The following is a 15,974-nucleotide window of genomic DNA, read 5'->3' on the forward strand; positions in this document are numbered from 1 at the left end:
TGGTCTGGATAGCATGTGGAGCTTCGCTAGCAACCCCGCATTTCATCTCCGACAAAGTTATCCCCGAGAGAAGTAAAGCAAGTGTGTAAGTCCATCTCTGAATGTAAAGCATTCCTGCGTTAAGCTTAACAAGCGACTGCCTCTCGCTCTCCGGCTGCTACTTCAATCATGAAACTGCTTAATGATCAGCTGATCGGCTTTTCTGTCGCCAGTCCGTCTGTCTTGTTTGTTTTTGTCCCACTTTGCACCAGAAAGAGGAAACCAGCGGCTGAACAACAGCAGCACGTTTAAGCTTGATAAGCTGTTGTTAGAAGTTATTTAATATTACTTTCTACTCGAGGATCTTTTTCTACGTAGCTGACGGCTGGTAACTGTGCAGGGGCGGATCTAGCAAAGTTTAGCCAGGGGGGCCGATAGGGCATGAATAGGGAAAAGGGGGCACAAAGACATACTTTTCTTTCTTATTCTCATTTAAAACGTCTAGCTTTTAATAAATAATTATCTGACACCCAAAGTTTTAATTTGATGTAAAATGAATAGAAGTCAATTAATGTATATAGTAACTATTAAGTCTAACATACCCTAGTAAGCTATAGTACTTTTTCCTTTGGGAAGGCACCATCTGTGCAGTCTGCAATTTTGATGAAGAAAGATGTTGAATCTATTTAATATTTCTTGAAAAATAATTGATTTCTGTGCATTTTTTTTTCACACTGCATCAAATTAAGGTTGATTACGTCGATTAAGCATCATGAGGTGGAGCGTGAGGGGTGGTTCCCTATTTTTTATTTATTTATTTTTGTTGTTGCTGGGAGTTGGAACCCTATTAGTTAGGTTGCTTAATATTTACGCTAAGTACTCTTTAAAATACCAGAATAGGGAGGATGGTGTAGGTTTAAGTTTATTAGATTGATCAGTATTGCTGAACTATGAAATATTTTTTTTTGCATACAGGTATAACAGAATAGCTTTAGTGTAGTTGTTGTTTTAAACTTGAGTATGAACTTATACAAAATGCAGCAAGATATTAAAAAAAAAACAGTTTTGTTGATTAAAACACACTATATCGGATTCATATCGGTATCAGCAGATATCCAAATTTATGATATCGGTATCGGACATAAAAAAGTAGTATCGTGCCATCTCTAGTGATAAGTGCAGTCCTGACACTTTTGGGCACTGTTTCTTTATCAGTAACACAGATGGCTGCCACATGCAGCAAAAAACACAAATGCAAAGTATGGAAAAACAAACACAGGAGCAGCAACTGACAAGAAAGCTACAGAAGTTAAAGTTAAATCAGGGTCATGTGCTTTATTAAACAGAGTTAATTCAGTAATCTTTTTGATAATCACCATGTCGACTCAAGACTTGAACTGTTTTTAATACTTGGGAGGTTGTCCTGAGACATCAAGGCAGTTTGACCTAATTCACTGTTTTTATAGTAACTATTTAGTCACAAACTGTGTACTACCTGCAGAGGTTTTGAACTGTAATCTCCAGGTAGTGTTCCAGTGATATACTAGTGAACCAAGATGCAAAATGGCACGGTTTCATGCACCCACTGTCAGTTTAACCGTGCTTTTTCTGTTTTGACATTTTAAAAAGAGTGAAAAAGGTCAGTCAGTGACAACATAATGATGAGAGCTGAGTATACATACGAGTAGTGTGCATCACCATTGGTTTCACATTTTTGTACTACAATAAATAGTCTTTAATGCAGGTAATAAAACGAGTCAACATTATTTACCACCAGAGATGGGCAGACTGTAATCTGATTACTTTTAAGTAACAAGTAAGGGATTACTATCGCAAAAACGGTAATTAGAGACAGAGAATGGTGCATATAATTTAATTTTACTTGATGCATGAAGTTAAGATTAAAACTGATAACAGTTTTTAATTGTAATTTTTAAAAAAAAATAAAAATAAAGTAATTAATTACTTTTGAAAATAAGTAATCAGTAAAGTAACGGGATTACTTTTGGGGGAAGTAATTAGTTACTGATTACTTTTTCTAGTAACTTTAACAACACGGTTTACCAAACACGTCTGATGCTGACAAAGAGACTTAAACTCACACATATAGACAAATAGTTGTTTTAATTTAAGAAGTCAGCAGCTTCCAGCAGTAGAGTACATAGCCCAGCCATACAACGTCAGCACACATCCACTGTCATTACAGGTCTCTGCAGGCTGTCCAGAGCAGTGTCTTTGCCTCGGTGTCCGGTGAATGACCCCACGCAGTCCTGAGCTCATTTACACGCACGCTTTCTAAAGAGTCCTCAAGTCTTCCTCTGCGCTTTTCCTACAGGATCCGTGATGACTACTATCCCCCAGGCAGCCAAACCTTGAACACAAGTGCGCATTTGTTCATTAAAAGACTCCTAATGCAGCAAACAGTCAGAAAACTGATTGACTTACTTGCAGCGAAAGTGATCTGTGCCACTGTCCCCATTGAGGTGGGTCCTCCCTGCCGCATCACCTTCCGCGCTGCGTGAAACACATAAGCTCCGGACAGAATCAGCCCACCTCCGGAGATAAGCCTGCAGCTCCAGCAGCTCTTAAACATCTGGCTGGGTTTGGACACGGGGGCATCTGCTCCTCCTGTTGACATTGTACCACAGGGTGCTGCTAATGCTAATGCTAATGCCCTTGGTTATAAACTCCTAGAAACGTCAAACATGAAAAATAAACCGGAAACTGTTCCGGTTTTGTTTGAATGACTCGCCCAAATGAAGAACAAAGTTAGAGACTTAACACAAATGCTATTTTCACTGGCTGAAGAAAGGTCGGATTTAGCAAAGTGGGTCCAGGTCATGGCCCTAATGTTTCCTATCTGGTATTTTCAAAATAAAAGTTGTACTTTACCATTCGGAACAAACGCTGGTCTTTGGGGGGAGGGACAAAGATCGACAGAAAACATAAAAACATTGTGATAAATATTTAACAATTTTCCATTAATAAAAACATATTGTCTTATTTCATCTATTTCTATGAGGAAATTTCTTTCCAAAAGAAGTTGCAATTTCATTTTATATGTAAACTTACCGATCTAAATAATAATAATAATAATAATGGATTGGATTTATATAGCGCTTTTCAAGGCACCCAAAGGTATATTGAATTCATATTCCGTATTCAGTTTGGTGAAGTGCCAGATCTCATTATACAGGTGCATATGGTAATAAAAGGAAAAGCCTGACTCACAAAAAAATAACTGCCAAACTTATTGAACCTTCAGATAATTGAATCAGGTGCTGCTTACTTAAGAGACCTGCAGCCTTATGTCCATAGAGCTAGAGCTAATGTCCATAGTTTAAGGAATAGTTTGAAAACAACATTTTTTTTCAAACAGCATCGTGTGGTGTAGGTGGTCATCAAAATAGAGAACAGAACTGAACAATTTCCAATAACAAACCTTAGCATGCACTAACATTACACATCTCTAAACAGCAATATATATTTCAAAGTTTTTTTTATCAATGTATTGACTGTTGCAGTGAACAGGCATGCTGCTTTGAAAATCACATGCAATGTGTGACCACGATTGGCACACTGTTCACTGAGACCATGAATGCCACTTCTTTGAAGCATTCTTCTTCTTCTTCCATCAAAATGGAAGCAAAAGCAACACGAGATGCTTTGATCTACCGAAAGGAAAAAGCAGAATATCTGAACTCAAACCAGCCAGGTGGAGTCATTAAGATAGAAACAATAATTCAGTGCAGTGTCTCAGGTAGCTCTGTGCGTTATATATAGGCTCAGTACAATGAACAGTCAGTTTCAGGGAACTCCAGTGTCGGTACTAGCGGCTTTTATGATTTTATGTTTGTAGTCATTTAACTTCCATCCATTCATTGAACTTAAGAGGAAGAAATGTCAGGCTGGTTCGGTGCATTTGGTCCCATGCTGTCTTTAACTAAACAACTTAGTTCACTTTGTGGCTGAGCTGTATGTGAGGTTATGTCATGGCAGCTTTGGCTGGAATACCTGTCTCCTCCTAGGCTTAGCAAGTTTCTCCGTGAGTAGAGCTTCTAGCTCTTCTAGCTTCTAGCACATCTGTGGCCGTGCAGGCGGCCTCATTGGAACCTTTAAATAAAATCCCATAAACCTGATATCTAGTGTCAAATTATATCAAAGCTGCTTACTGTCAGAATTGTTTAAAACTGTGACTGCAAATAAATTCAAACAAGTGAGCTTTTCTCAGAGAGAACTGAAAAAGAGAACAAAGCAATCCAGAAGGCAAAGAAGGAAAGGGAAATAGCAAAGAAGACAACTGAAAAAGCAATACTGAAAATGACTGAAGTCCAGAGAGCACTGAAGCAGAAGATAAAAGAAATACAAAAAGTAAAGAAGGAAAGTGAAACAGTGAAGAAGGCAACGGACAAGGAAACGATGGAAATGAAGGAAGTTCACAGAGCCCTAGAAAAAAAACAAAAAGGAAATAAAGAAGGCAATGAAAGCAACTGAAGTAGCATAGCGGCAAGAACAGGTGGCAGAACTCAAGCCCAAGAGTCAAAGATTGAAATGCAAGAAGTACAAATAGAACTGAAAGAGGGGAGAAAGGAAATGGAAAGATAAACATGGACCATCAAACTAATGAAACTAATGGAACTAATGAAACTCCAGAGAGAGCAGAAATAAGTAAAAAATGAATTAGAAGAGGCAAACATGGAAAATCAAAAAGTAAACAATAACACAGACATTGTAAAACAGAAAACTGAAACAGCAAAGAAGAAGTTCCTGGAAATCCAAGAGCCCTTGAAGAAATTTAAAAAGGAATAGAAGAGGAAAAGAGAGAAAATGAAATAACAAAAAAGAAAATGCAACGATTGAAAGAGAAATTGCAAAGATGGCAGCCACAAATGCAAAGAGGGAATAGGCCCAAGTATCCTCTTCATCATCAACAATTCTTTGTCTACTAGTGTTATGCCATCTGTCTTCAAGCAGGCAGGTGGTTGTTCAGCCTCTGCTAAAAATGATCAACATATCTCTAAACTTCAATTCCTTTCATACGTTTTGGAAAAAGTCATTCTTCATTAACTTTGTCCTCACTTACAACAAAACCTTTTTAGAAAGTTCCAGTCAGGTTTCATGGTCAATCACAGTACAGAGCCCGGCCTACTAAAGTTTCTAATCATCTGACCTTGAGTGCTGTTATTTATTTTTGCATGTACTTAAAGTCTTGATGGTACAAAATAATCTTCTGTTGTATGGTAATGTCCTAAATAAAGTTGTTTTGCTCTGTTTTTTTTTTTCAATTTTCCAGCTAATGTAACAAATCCTTGGGTCTGTTTTTGGAAAATCACTCTGCTTGGCACGAGGAGTTTCTTATAACATCTTAACTAGAAAATTGAGCTGAGTCATCGTGCCTCGTGGACGACTTTTGCCCTCTTCTTATAGTGTGTGTTAGCACACAGCCGGCATGCCTCGTGTGAAGCAAACTGGAAGAAATATGTTGTTCGTCATAGCTGTTGTCAGTGTTTATTTGGCATTGGTCATCAGTCCAACGGACTCCACTGCAGACTCATCATATGTTGCCGCTGTGTACGAGCACAAAGTAATCCTGAACCCAGGCCCCCGCACACCCGTGTCCCGCCACGAAGCTCTGCAGCACATGCAGAAAAACCTGGATATCTACGAGGAGCAGGCAGCCCGGGCAGCCCAGCAAGTATGCACACATTTAAATGTTGTGTTTCATGTTTTTAGTCACATGATAGCATTACTCAATGAATTGTAGCAACTTCTGTTGAGATGTTCTTCAAATGAATGAACTTGTAATGGACAAGAATTAATATAGTTAAGGCTACTGCAGAAGAAAATCAAGACAAACATGATTCAAAGCCTTACAGTAAGGCTTCCTTTATCTCTGACTTTTTACTGAACTGGTAATTGATGTTCATATGCCCTAATATGACAACTGTCCACCCTTTAGTATCACTTTATAGCTGTTGGTCGACAGTTATTAATGCTTCACCCTGTATGAAGTTTACTGTCACTACCAGAGGTGTAGTCCTGCCATAACGCATAGGAGCAGACTATATCGTAAACTATATGTATATATGTCTGTATACACACAACTATATATATATGTGTGTGTGTGTGTGTGTGTGTGTACATACATGCATGTAAAATGTTTGAATGTAAATGTGTTTATAAAACTCTGACTTTAACTTTAAGTTCACGAGAGAATACCTGAGTGAGAGAGATGGAATCAAACGTGGAGAGAGACAGGCAACTAAAAAGACATCCAGAGAGGAGAGCTGATGAACATCATCACACAGATCACTTTATGTTGTTAAATTCAGTGTGACATTTGAGCAAGTAGAAATAAGTAACTCAAAAGTTACTGCAACAGATCTCATATCTCTCTGTCATCTTCGTTTCACTCTCAGGGTGCCCAGATCCTGGTGTTTCCAGAAGATGGTATTCATGGGTTTAACTTCACTCGGTCATCCATCATTGGCTACCTGGAAACCATTCCCAACCCTCAGGAGGAGAGCTGGAATCCGTGCACAGAGCCGGAAAGACACAACAACACTGAGGTTCACAATCATATATTTAGATTTTGTGATGGCAAGAAAACTCTACTCTCACAACATCTCACTGTGTCTGAATCTCATCATATTTGATTATGTTTGTGACTCAAAGGTTCTCCAGAGATTGAGCTGTATGGCTCGTCGTAACAACCTCTACCTGGTGGCCAACATGCCCGACCTGCAACCCTGTCCCCTGAAGACCAGCCCCTCCTCCACCTGTCCTCCTGATGGGCGCTGGCAGTTCAACACAAATGTGGCTTTCAGGTACATGTTAACTCTTAATATGGATTTCTAGAGAACGGACAAATAAAAGGTTTATTTTTCTATGACTTATTGTCCACAGATGCAGTGCTTGTGCCTAAATAAAAGAGCAGTTCTCCACATTTCCATCAAAAATTTTGGCACGACTGCCAAAAATACCACAGAGTCAAAGTTGAAACTTCTCTTGTCAGTAGCTACTGGAGAAGCTACTGTAAGAAATACCAGCTACACTGAATACAACAACTACAGAGGTGGAAATAATTATTTGATCCCCTGCCGAATGTGTAATTTTGGTCACATCCAATCAAATGAATGGAAAGAGACAAACTATCAACCAAAAATCCAGAAAAAATATTTAGTAATAAATTGATTTTGATGGCATTAAGTTAAATAAATATTTTATCCCCAAGCAAAACTTTATGATTGGCAAAGAAACCCTTTTTGGCAAGCAGTGGTACAACATTTGTTGTAGTTGGTTACCAAGTTTGCAGATTTCAGGCGGGGGCTTTGGCCCACTCTTCTATACAGAAAGCTTTGAAATCCTTTAGGTTTCTTGGCTCCTGCTTGGCAATCTGCAGTTTCAGCTCCCTCCTCAGATTTTCTATAAGACTGAGGTCTGGAGCCTGGCTACGCCACTCCCTGACATTAATGTGCTTCTTCTTCAGCCACTCCTTTGTTGCATTGGTTGTGTGTTTTGGGTCATTGTCATGTCAGGACGACCCATCCACGACCCATCTTCAATGTTCTAGCTGAAGGAAGGAGGTTATCGTCCAAGGTTTTACAGTACATGACCCTGTTCATTGCCCCCTCAGTACAGTGAAGTTGTCCTGTACCCAGACAAACAGCCCCAAAGCAAGATGTTTCCACCTCTGTGCTTGACTGTAGCGATTGTGTTCTTTGGTTTAGAGTTAACATTTCTCTTTCTCCAAGCAAAGCGGGTTGATTTTGGTTTTACATGACCATAGTCATAATCCAGTGACAGTTGTCAGTATTTCCACTGCTGCACAGCAACGATAACGACTGATAATTAATTTGGCAAACTTTACTTTTCAAATTGTAAACAAATATGGCTTAAAACGACATTTCTGTCGTTGCCACAGTGTAACTCGGTTTAACGCAGCAGCCTGAAGTGTCCATCAAACTGAATAATCTCATTAGGAACCCATCCTCCTTTGGGCTCCGCCTTCAAACAAAGTTAAAAGTGAGTTGATTCGCACGAACAGGATTTCTCTCCGAGCGCAGAGAGCTGCCTGCCACAGATTGAAACAGCAGCAGAGCACGCAGAGCAGACATTCGTGTGTGTGATGGCTTCTTTGTGTGTGCAGCTGCAGAGTTCCACGCGCACAGTTGTCGAATTTACGCGCGAGGAATTTCATTGTGCCCGAAATGATTTGCTCGGATTATGTTTTTGCTCGCACTTTTGTTATGACATAAATATAATTCAGTAATATATCCTGAACTGACTGCATCAGTGAAAAAGAGCTGTTAGTGACCTGCGTAAAATATCCTCTTTCATACAGGTCAGACGGCCTTCTAATTGCACGCTACCACAAGCAAAACCTTTTCTTTGAGCAATCCTTTGACACACCTCCAGAAGTTGAAGTCATAACATTTGATACACCTTTTGCTGGGAAGTTTGGCCTCTTCATCTGCTTTGACATCCTCTTTCATGATCCTGCAGTGGTGCTGGTGGAGATGGTATAAAATATAATCACATACGCACTCAGAATATATATCCAACATTGTTGGGATTGACTTTGATATCCATCGTTTCTTCTTTGTGGCTTTTTAAGGGTGTGCGTCAGTTGATCTTTCCAACAGCGTGGATGAATGCGCTCCCCCTGCTGGATTCAGTTCAGTTTCACAGTGCATTCAGTCTGGGTGCCAACGTCACTCTACTATCTGCCAACATTCGCAATGATCAACGCATCATGAAAGGAAGCGGTATCTACACCCCCTTTTCTGCCACCTACCACCATGCCTGGAAGGGAGACCCAGAGGAGGGCAGGCTGCTGGTGGCCAGAGTGCCAGTTTTGGAGCCACTGGAGGTAAAACAAAGTGCAGCCAAAGAGGTGGAGGCTGGTGGTGTTGAGTCTGCATCATCAGTGGCTACAGACTCTGGACGCTGCCATCAAGACAGCTGTGATGATCACTCTCCTGATTCGGTCCATCCCTCTCACTCCACCTTCATCTCATTCATGTTCCACGACCCGTTTACGTTTGTCCTCTTAAACGAGACACAAGGTGACGTTAAAGTGTGCAACGGCACTTTCTGCTGCCGCCTGCAGTACAGGTGGTTACTGCAAGACCATAAAGAGCTCTATGCTCTCGGTGCATTTGCAGGACTGCACACCGTTGATGGACGTTATGCACTGCAGGTAGGAATGAAAGAATTTTTAATATTTATAAACTTTTAGAAACTGACCAGGACCCTGCTGACTTTTATTTGTTACATGTCAAATATCTACAGGTTTGTGCAGTAGTCCGTTGTGCAGGGTTGGATCAGAACTCCTGTGGACAAGTAGTAGAAGAAGCAGAGTCAAAAATGGACTTCCTGTTGGCGGGGAACTTTGACACCAAATACGTGTACCCATCTATTCTGACAAGCCGAATGTTCCTGGAGCAGCCCGAGAGTCTGCAGAAAGCTCCAGACGGGAAAGTGACCATGAAACATTCAAACATGAAGGGTGGCCTGGTCACCACCTGCCTGTATGGACGAATGTACCACCTGGACAATGAATAAAGTTTGGAGGGATCAGGAAAATAAAGTTCAGTGTTATGGATAAGAGCTGTTCTGTGTTCTCCATCTGTATCCATTCCCTTCTACTTATGCTTATCAGGGTAGGCTGGAGTCTGTCCCAGCTAAAGGAAAACAAATGTCTTTAGTCATCTGTTACTTGATCTTTTCTGGGTGTTCCTTTCTCAAGGCACAAATTATAAGGAAGAGAATATTCAAATGAATCATTCAAATTGATTAAACAATGTTTGTCTCATGCAACTTAATGCTAATTGTGCATTTTTATTTAATTTCCCCCCCAAAATCTTTTTTTTTTTGCACTTTATTTTAAAATGACCCGTGTTAATAACAAAAGCCTATATATGAATTACCCATAAAACTAACCATACCTATGAGCACCATTTCAGGATTGCTCTCACTCTCTATTACACTCCATTTAGTAAATGAGACCCACACCTTACAATACCCGACATCTAAAATTTATAGGCTGAACATCTTTTAAAGTTACATTATTAGACGCAACTACAGTAATGTGGTCACAAAGAAGACTGCTTCGTGTTAAGAGACAGATGGTTAATAGAATTGGTTTTATGGATACTATTTGATTCCGTGCATTAAAATAGATTTTGTTGTTTTGTCCTTATTAGTGGAAACATATTAGTAGTCCTGCACATATTTGTGTAGTTTTTAGTCAAAAGATGACTCGTGTATTTCCATGGACCTGTGAGTTATGAAGGAAAATGTTAAAAGTGTTAAAACTGCCCCTGGTCTGAAACTAACTCATTCACTTCACTGTCTGCAGAGACAGCAGGTGCTCTTGCTTGCTGTAGGAGGTGTGGTCAGGCCCTCGGAGGGGCAAAGTATCATGAAGCTTTGTGCTTGTTGGAGATATGGTGGTGAGTGATGTACTAAGAGCCAGCCCATTCCAGTTACCACTGTTCATGCCAAGTATTACTAATGTGGTCCTTCTCTGCAGTTTGAAATACAGTATATAAAGCAATTCTGCAGGGTTTGAAAGCCACTAATTAGCATGACCACCTTTATTCTTCAATGCGCCTGATATTCTTGTACAAGTTTTCTTGTCATTTCTTTCAGGAATAGTTCTCTCGTTAGCACCATCAAGCAAATGCAAAAAACTTCCAAATCAGACAGTCAGTCCCTGAAACTCCATGGCTCAGATGTAAACATGGCAAATAAATAGTCTCATAACACAACAGTAAGAAATATAATGAAGCTTTTTTAAAATTAATGTCACATAATATATCATGAAATTCTGTCATGGGACCATTCTGTTACCACGATCCCTCACACTCGATCTTGCTACACAAAGAGGTGATGTTTTTAGTGTGGACACTGAGACTGGACCCTAGTCTTGTTTTATAGCTGCTGATTGGCCTTTGTCACAGCAGCTGTTTGAATGTGTCCTTGCAGTGTAAACACAAAGTCAATTATTAACGTTTATCAATGCTCTGCTCCACTGAGATAAACTGGTTCACTGGTATGTCCGATACACTTATCAACAATTTATCGTACCTGTGTTTAAAATGCCTTTTGCTAAAAGAAAAATATATTATCATGAGAGCCGTGCATTTTATTAAATGTTCCTGTTTGTGTAGACAATGATTATTTACCAAATTAGTTGACCAAATGAACCCTTATTGTCTACATTTACATGTATTTTGACAGTTACATAACTGTCTCATTATTATAGCCACACTACACATTTACAACAGGAAATTCTTTTATAGATGTTGTCAATTTATTTTACATTTAAACACATCTGTCTAGGCATATTTATTTTAAAAAATCCCAGATTATTATTATTATTATTATTATTATTATTATTATTATTATCTCTAGTAAATGCTAATCAAAATCTCTAAAAATACTCAAAACAGAAGGAGCTTAATTTAAAAATGAAAACATTACTTTACCCTGTGATTTATTTGCTTGTTGTTGTTTTTTTTCTTCTAAAAACGGGATAGTAATTTTGTCACTGGTACATTATACCTGTGCTTACCCCTCTGGGATAAGAGTAAATGGCTGTTGTGAAATGGCCTTTTTAATATAACCAGTCATTTAAGAAGTTACAAATTACAGTGTTGTAGTTGAGGTGTCGAACGGATGGATGGTAAAAGCTGTTTTTGAGTCTTGTAGTCCGAGCATACAGACTCCTGTAACATCTGCCAGATGGTAACAAGGAGAACAGCTGACGTGCTGGGTGGCTGTGGTCCTTGATGATGCTGTGTGCTTTCCGGAGGCACCGTTGAAGATGTCCTGAATGGTAGGAAGCCTCATGCCAGTTATGTGCTCTGCTGCTTTCACGACCCTCTGTAGTGATTTACGGCTGCTGGCAGAGCATTCCGTACCAAACTGTAATTATTGTGCTACAATAAATTACCTGATAATAAATGAGTCTGATAATAAAATGAGTAATAAGATGTTTTGATTTAAGAACTGGGTTTAGCTGAATTATCATAACTTGGTCTAAACTTTAACATAACTCCTCCTTTCACTGGCTGAATTTATCGGTTATGTGCAGACGTTTCCGATGGGATATTTTCAAAATAAAAGCTGGGTGTTTATGTATTTTTTCCACTGAAGTCATGTTTCAGTAAAAAAAAACAGTCCTAACGAATTCAGTTAAAATGTAAATGTTTATTATTATTATTTTAGCCACACTTTAAATTTATAAAAGGAACCCCATCCCCGCAAAAGAAAAAGAAAGTTAAAATTTTTACACATAAACAAACATCTAAGCATACATTTCAAACATTTCTATATTCTAAAAGTAAACGATAAATATATGTAATATTTAGTATTATTGGATGGTTACTTGGTTATTTAAACCACTATAGTTATATATTTCATAGATGAACTTTTCTTTTTCGGTACTAACATTTTTGTTATTTATTATCATTGAGATTTTAACTGCACTTTAGTCTTAAAGTTACATGTTACATAAATGTTTAATATTTCTTTAACGTTTTTCTGTCCGGTTACATGCCAATAAAGTTATTTGGGGAAAAAATTGGGGGGAAGAGGTCACGAGATAAACCGCAGCGTAACAGGGGCTATTTGTGGGGATATAACACTGTTTGGCACGAGGAGCTTCTTATCACTTTTTAACTAGAAAATTATCGTCTGAGTCATCATGCCTCGTGGAAGACTTCTGACCGCTTATTTATGGTCTGTGTTAGCACATAGGTGTCGTGCCTGACGGTGGAGAAACGATGTTGTTCGTTATAGCTGTTGTCTATGTTTATTTAGCGTCTGTTGTCGGTGTAACGGACTCCACTCCAGACTCGTGGTATGTTGCCGCTGTGTACGAGCACAAAGTAATCCTGAACCTAGATCCGCGCGTGCCCGTGTCCCGCCACGATGCCCTGCAGCACATGCAGAAAAACCTGGATATCTACGAGGAGCAGGCAGCCCGGGCAGCCCAGCAGGTATGCACATATTTAAAATAGTATTACTCATTGACCTTTACAGAATTCTGTTGGCATGTCCTTCAAATTAACGAATGAATTAAATTAAGTCGACTGCAGAAGAAAGTGAAGACGAACAGTGTTCAGAAGCCTTACAGGACCAACCTCTTTTAACCTTGTCACATTTTTCTGTTTTTTATGAAAACTGTCAAACTGTGATCTGTCATAGTCAATTTTTAACAGACTTTTTACTGAAGCAGTCATTGCTGCTTCAGAATAGGTATAAAAGCTGTCCACCCTTTAGTACTACTTAAAACAAGAAATTCTTTATATTGTATCAGCATTATGTTTCTAAGTAAACAACCACTGATTCTTCCCCTGTATAAAGGTGTTTACTTTCACTGCAACAGATTACTGAATCTTCCTCTCTCTCACTGTCGTCTCTCTCAGGGGGCCCAGATCCTGGTGTTTCCAGAAGATGGTATTCATGGATTTAACTTCACTCGATTATCCATCACTAGCTACCTGGAAACCATTCCTGACCCTCAGGAGGAGAGCTGGAATCCATGCATGGAGCCAGAAAGACACAACAACACTGAGGTTCACAGTCATATATTTCAATCTTGGTGATGGCAAGCACCACAGGCTTAACACTGCTGTGATGTTTTTTTTTCTTGATCAGCACCATGGACTACTGAGCCAATGTTTGTAGTGGTAAAAGCTAAAGAAAACATCCATCGATCCATTCTTTTCCACTTATCCTTTTCAGGGTCACAGGGGGGCTGGAGCCTATCCCAGCTGTCTTAGGGCAAGAGGCAGGCACAGGTCGCCAGTCTGTCACCGGGCTAACACATAGACACAGACAGCCATTCGCACTCACACCTATAGGCAATTTTGGGTTTCCAATTAACCCAACCCCACTAACTGCATGTCGTTGGACTGTGCGAGGAAACCGGTGTACCCAGAGAAAAGCCACGCAAACACGGGGAGAAAATGCAAACTCCACATAGAAAGACCCCGGCCTGATGGTGGAACTCAGGATTTTTTTTTTTTTTGAGGCAACAGTGCTAACCACCATGCCACCGTGCTGCCCTAAAGAAAACATATACAGGATAAATAAAGTTAGACTTACGTTCACAAGATAGAGTGCTGACTTAAACATATAGTGGAACTAATAATTTGTCCACTTTACTGTAATACTCTGAATATGAGAATCCAGTTTAAAGTACAGGAAGAGCACTTTTGATAGTCTTTGACTGGGCACTCTTATCTTCAGGGCCCCAGGGGAGCTGACCCATCTACTCTGTTGGATGTAACATCTCACTGTGTCTGAATCTCATCATATTTGATTATGTTTGTGACTCAAAGGTTCTCCAGAGATTGAGCTGTATGGCTCGTCGTAACAACCTCTACCTGGTGGCCAACATGCCCGACCTGCAACCCTGTCCCCTGAAGACCAGCCCCTCCTCCACCTGTCCTCCTGATGGGCGCTGGCAGTTCAACACAAATGTGGCTTTCAGGTACATGTTAACTCTTAAAATGAAAATGAAGGGAGCGGACAAATAAACACTTCTTTTCTATGGCCTCCTCTCCACAGATGGAGTGCATGTGTTTGTGCCTAAATAAAGACCAGTTCTCCACAATTCCCACAAAAATGATTGACCCTAGTGCCAAAAACACCAAACATTTCCTGGAGTCAAAGTTAACACTTCTTGTTTCAATAGCTATAACAGAAACTACTACAAGAACTACCAAGTATAGTAATTATTACAACTCTGAATCAAATATGTCTTCTTTCATACAGGTCAGATGGTCTTCTGGTGGCACGCTACCACAAACACAACCTATACTTTGAGGCCTCCTGTGACACACCTCCAGAACCTGAAATCATAACATTTGACACTCCTTTTGCTGGGAAGTTTGGCCTCTTCATCTGCTTCGACATCCTCTTTCACGATCCTACAGTGCTCCTAGTGCAGAGGGTATAAAATATAACCACATATGCACTCAGAGTATATATGTAACATTTTAAAATCTTCTCTGAAATTCAACACTTCTTGTTTATGCCTTTTTTTTTAGGGTGTGCGTCAGTTGATCTTTCCAACAGCCTGGATGAACCAGCTCCCCCTGCTGGATTCAATCCAGTTTCAGCAGGCATTCAGCCTGGGTGCCAATGTCACCCTACTAGCTGTCAACATTCGTAATGACAGGCTCATCATGACAGGAAGTGGCATCTACACCCCTTTTTCTGCCACCTACCACCACGCCAGGAAAGGAGACCCAGAGGAGGGCAGGCTGCTGGTGGCCAGAGTGCCAGTTTTGGAGCCACCTGAGGTTGAGGCTGGTGGTGGTGAGTCAACAATATCAGTGGCTACAGACTCTGGATACTGCTACCAAGACAACTGTGATGACCCTCCTCCTCCCTCCTACCCCACCTTCATCTCCTCTATGATGTATGACACATTTACATTTGTCCTCTTAAATGAGACACAAGGTGACGTTAAAGTGTGCAACGGCACTTTCTGCTGCCGCCTGCAGTACAGGTGGTTACTGCAAGACCATAAAGAGCTCTATGCTCTCGGCGCATTTGCAGGAATACACACAGTCAACGGACGTTACGCACTGCAGGCAAGAATCACATGAATTTTAATATTTCTAAAAAGGTTAAAACTGACAACTCACTATTTTTATTTGCCACATGTTAAATATCTACAGGTTTGTGCAGTAGTCCGTTGTGGAGGGTTGGATCAGAGCTCTTGTGGACAGGAAGTGGAAGAAGCAGAGTCTAAAATGGACTTCCTGTTGGAGGGGAACTTTGACACCAAATACGTGTACCCATCTATTCTGACAAGCCGACTGGTCCTGGAGCAGCCCGAGAGTCTGGAGAAAGCTGCAGACATGAGAGTGACCATAAAACATTCAAACACGAAGGGTGGCCTGGTCACTGCCTGCCTGTATGGACGAATGTACCACCTGGATAATGAATGAAATTTGGAGGGATCAGGA

At 40.2% G+C, this 15,974-nt stretch overlaps 3 protein-coding genes across 3 annotated transcripts; 2 read left to right on the forward strand and 1 right to left on the reverse strand.

Annotated features, from left to right (window-relative positions):
* Positions 1–1,288: 1,288 nt before the first annotated feature.
* LOC146683280 (distal membrane-arm assembly complex protein 1-like) lies at positions 1,289–2,856 on the reverse strand. The gene is made up of 2 exons (XM_085446844.1): positions 2,425–2,856; positions 1,289–2,350 (listed from the first exon to the last, which is right to left on the reverse strand). Exons 1-2 carry the CDS (start codon positions 2,615–2,617, stop codon positions 2,286–2,288), a joined length of 258 nt encoding a protein of 85 aa, XP_085302970.1. The 5' UTR covers positions 2,618–2,856; the 3' UTR covers positions 1,289–2,285.
* Positions 2,857–5,385: 2,529 nt separating this feature from the next.
* LOC146683281 (biotinidase-like) lies at positions 5,386–9,591 on the forward strand. Its single transcript, XM_085447038.1, has 6 exons — positions 5,386–5,674; positions 6,399–6,548; positions 6,655–6,806; positions 8,324–8,501; positions 8,597–9,181; positions 9,274–9,591. Exons 1-6 carry the CDS (start codon positions 5,429–5,431, stop codon positions 9,544–9,546), a joined length of 1,584 nt encoding a protein of 527 aa, XP_085303164.1. The 5' UTR covers positions 5,386–5,428; the 3' UTR covers positions 9,547–9,591.
* A 2,998-nt stretch (positions 9,592–12,589) lies between these two features.
* Positions 12,590–15,956, forward strand: LOC146683282 (biotinidase-like). Its single transcript, XM_085447039.1, has 6 exons — positions 12,590–12,989; positions 13,419–13,568; positions 14,337–14,488; positions 14,773–14,950; positions 15,048–15,596; positions 15,684–15,956. The coding sequence occupies exons 1-6, from the start codon at positions 12,774–12,776 to the stop codon at positions 15,954–15,956; spliced, it is 1,518 nt and encodes a 505-aa protein (XP_085303165.1). The 5' UTR covers positions 12,590–12,773.
* The last annotated feature ends 18 nt before the right edge of the window (positions 15,957–15,974 follow it).

Source organism: Copadichromis virginalis, linkage group LG22 (genome assembly GCF_057382275.1).
Source record: "Copadichromis virginalis isolate Kocher_CV1m ecotype Utaka linkage group LG22, C_Virginalis_male_GT1.1, whole genome shotgun sequence".
In the NCBI taxonomy this organism is placed as follows: Eukaryota; Metazoa; Chordata; class Actinopteri; order Cichliformes; family Cichlidae; genus Copadichromis; species Copadichromis virginalis.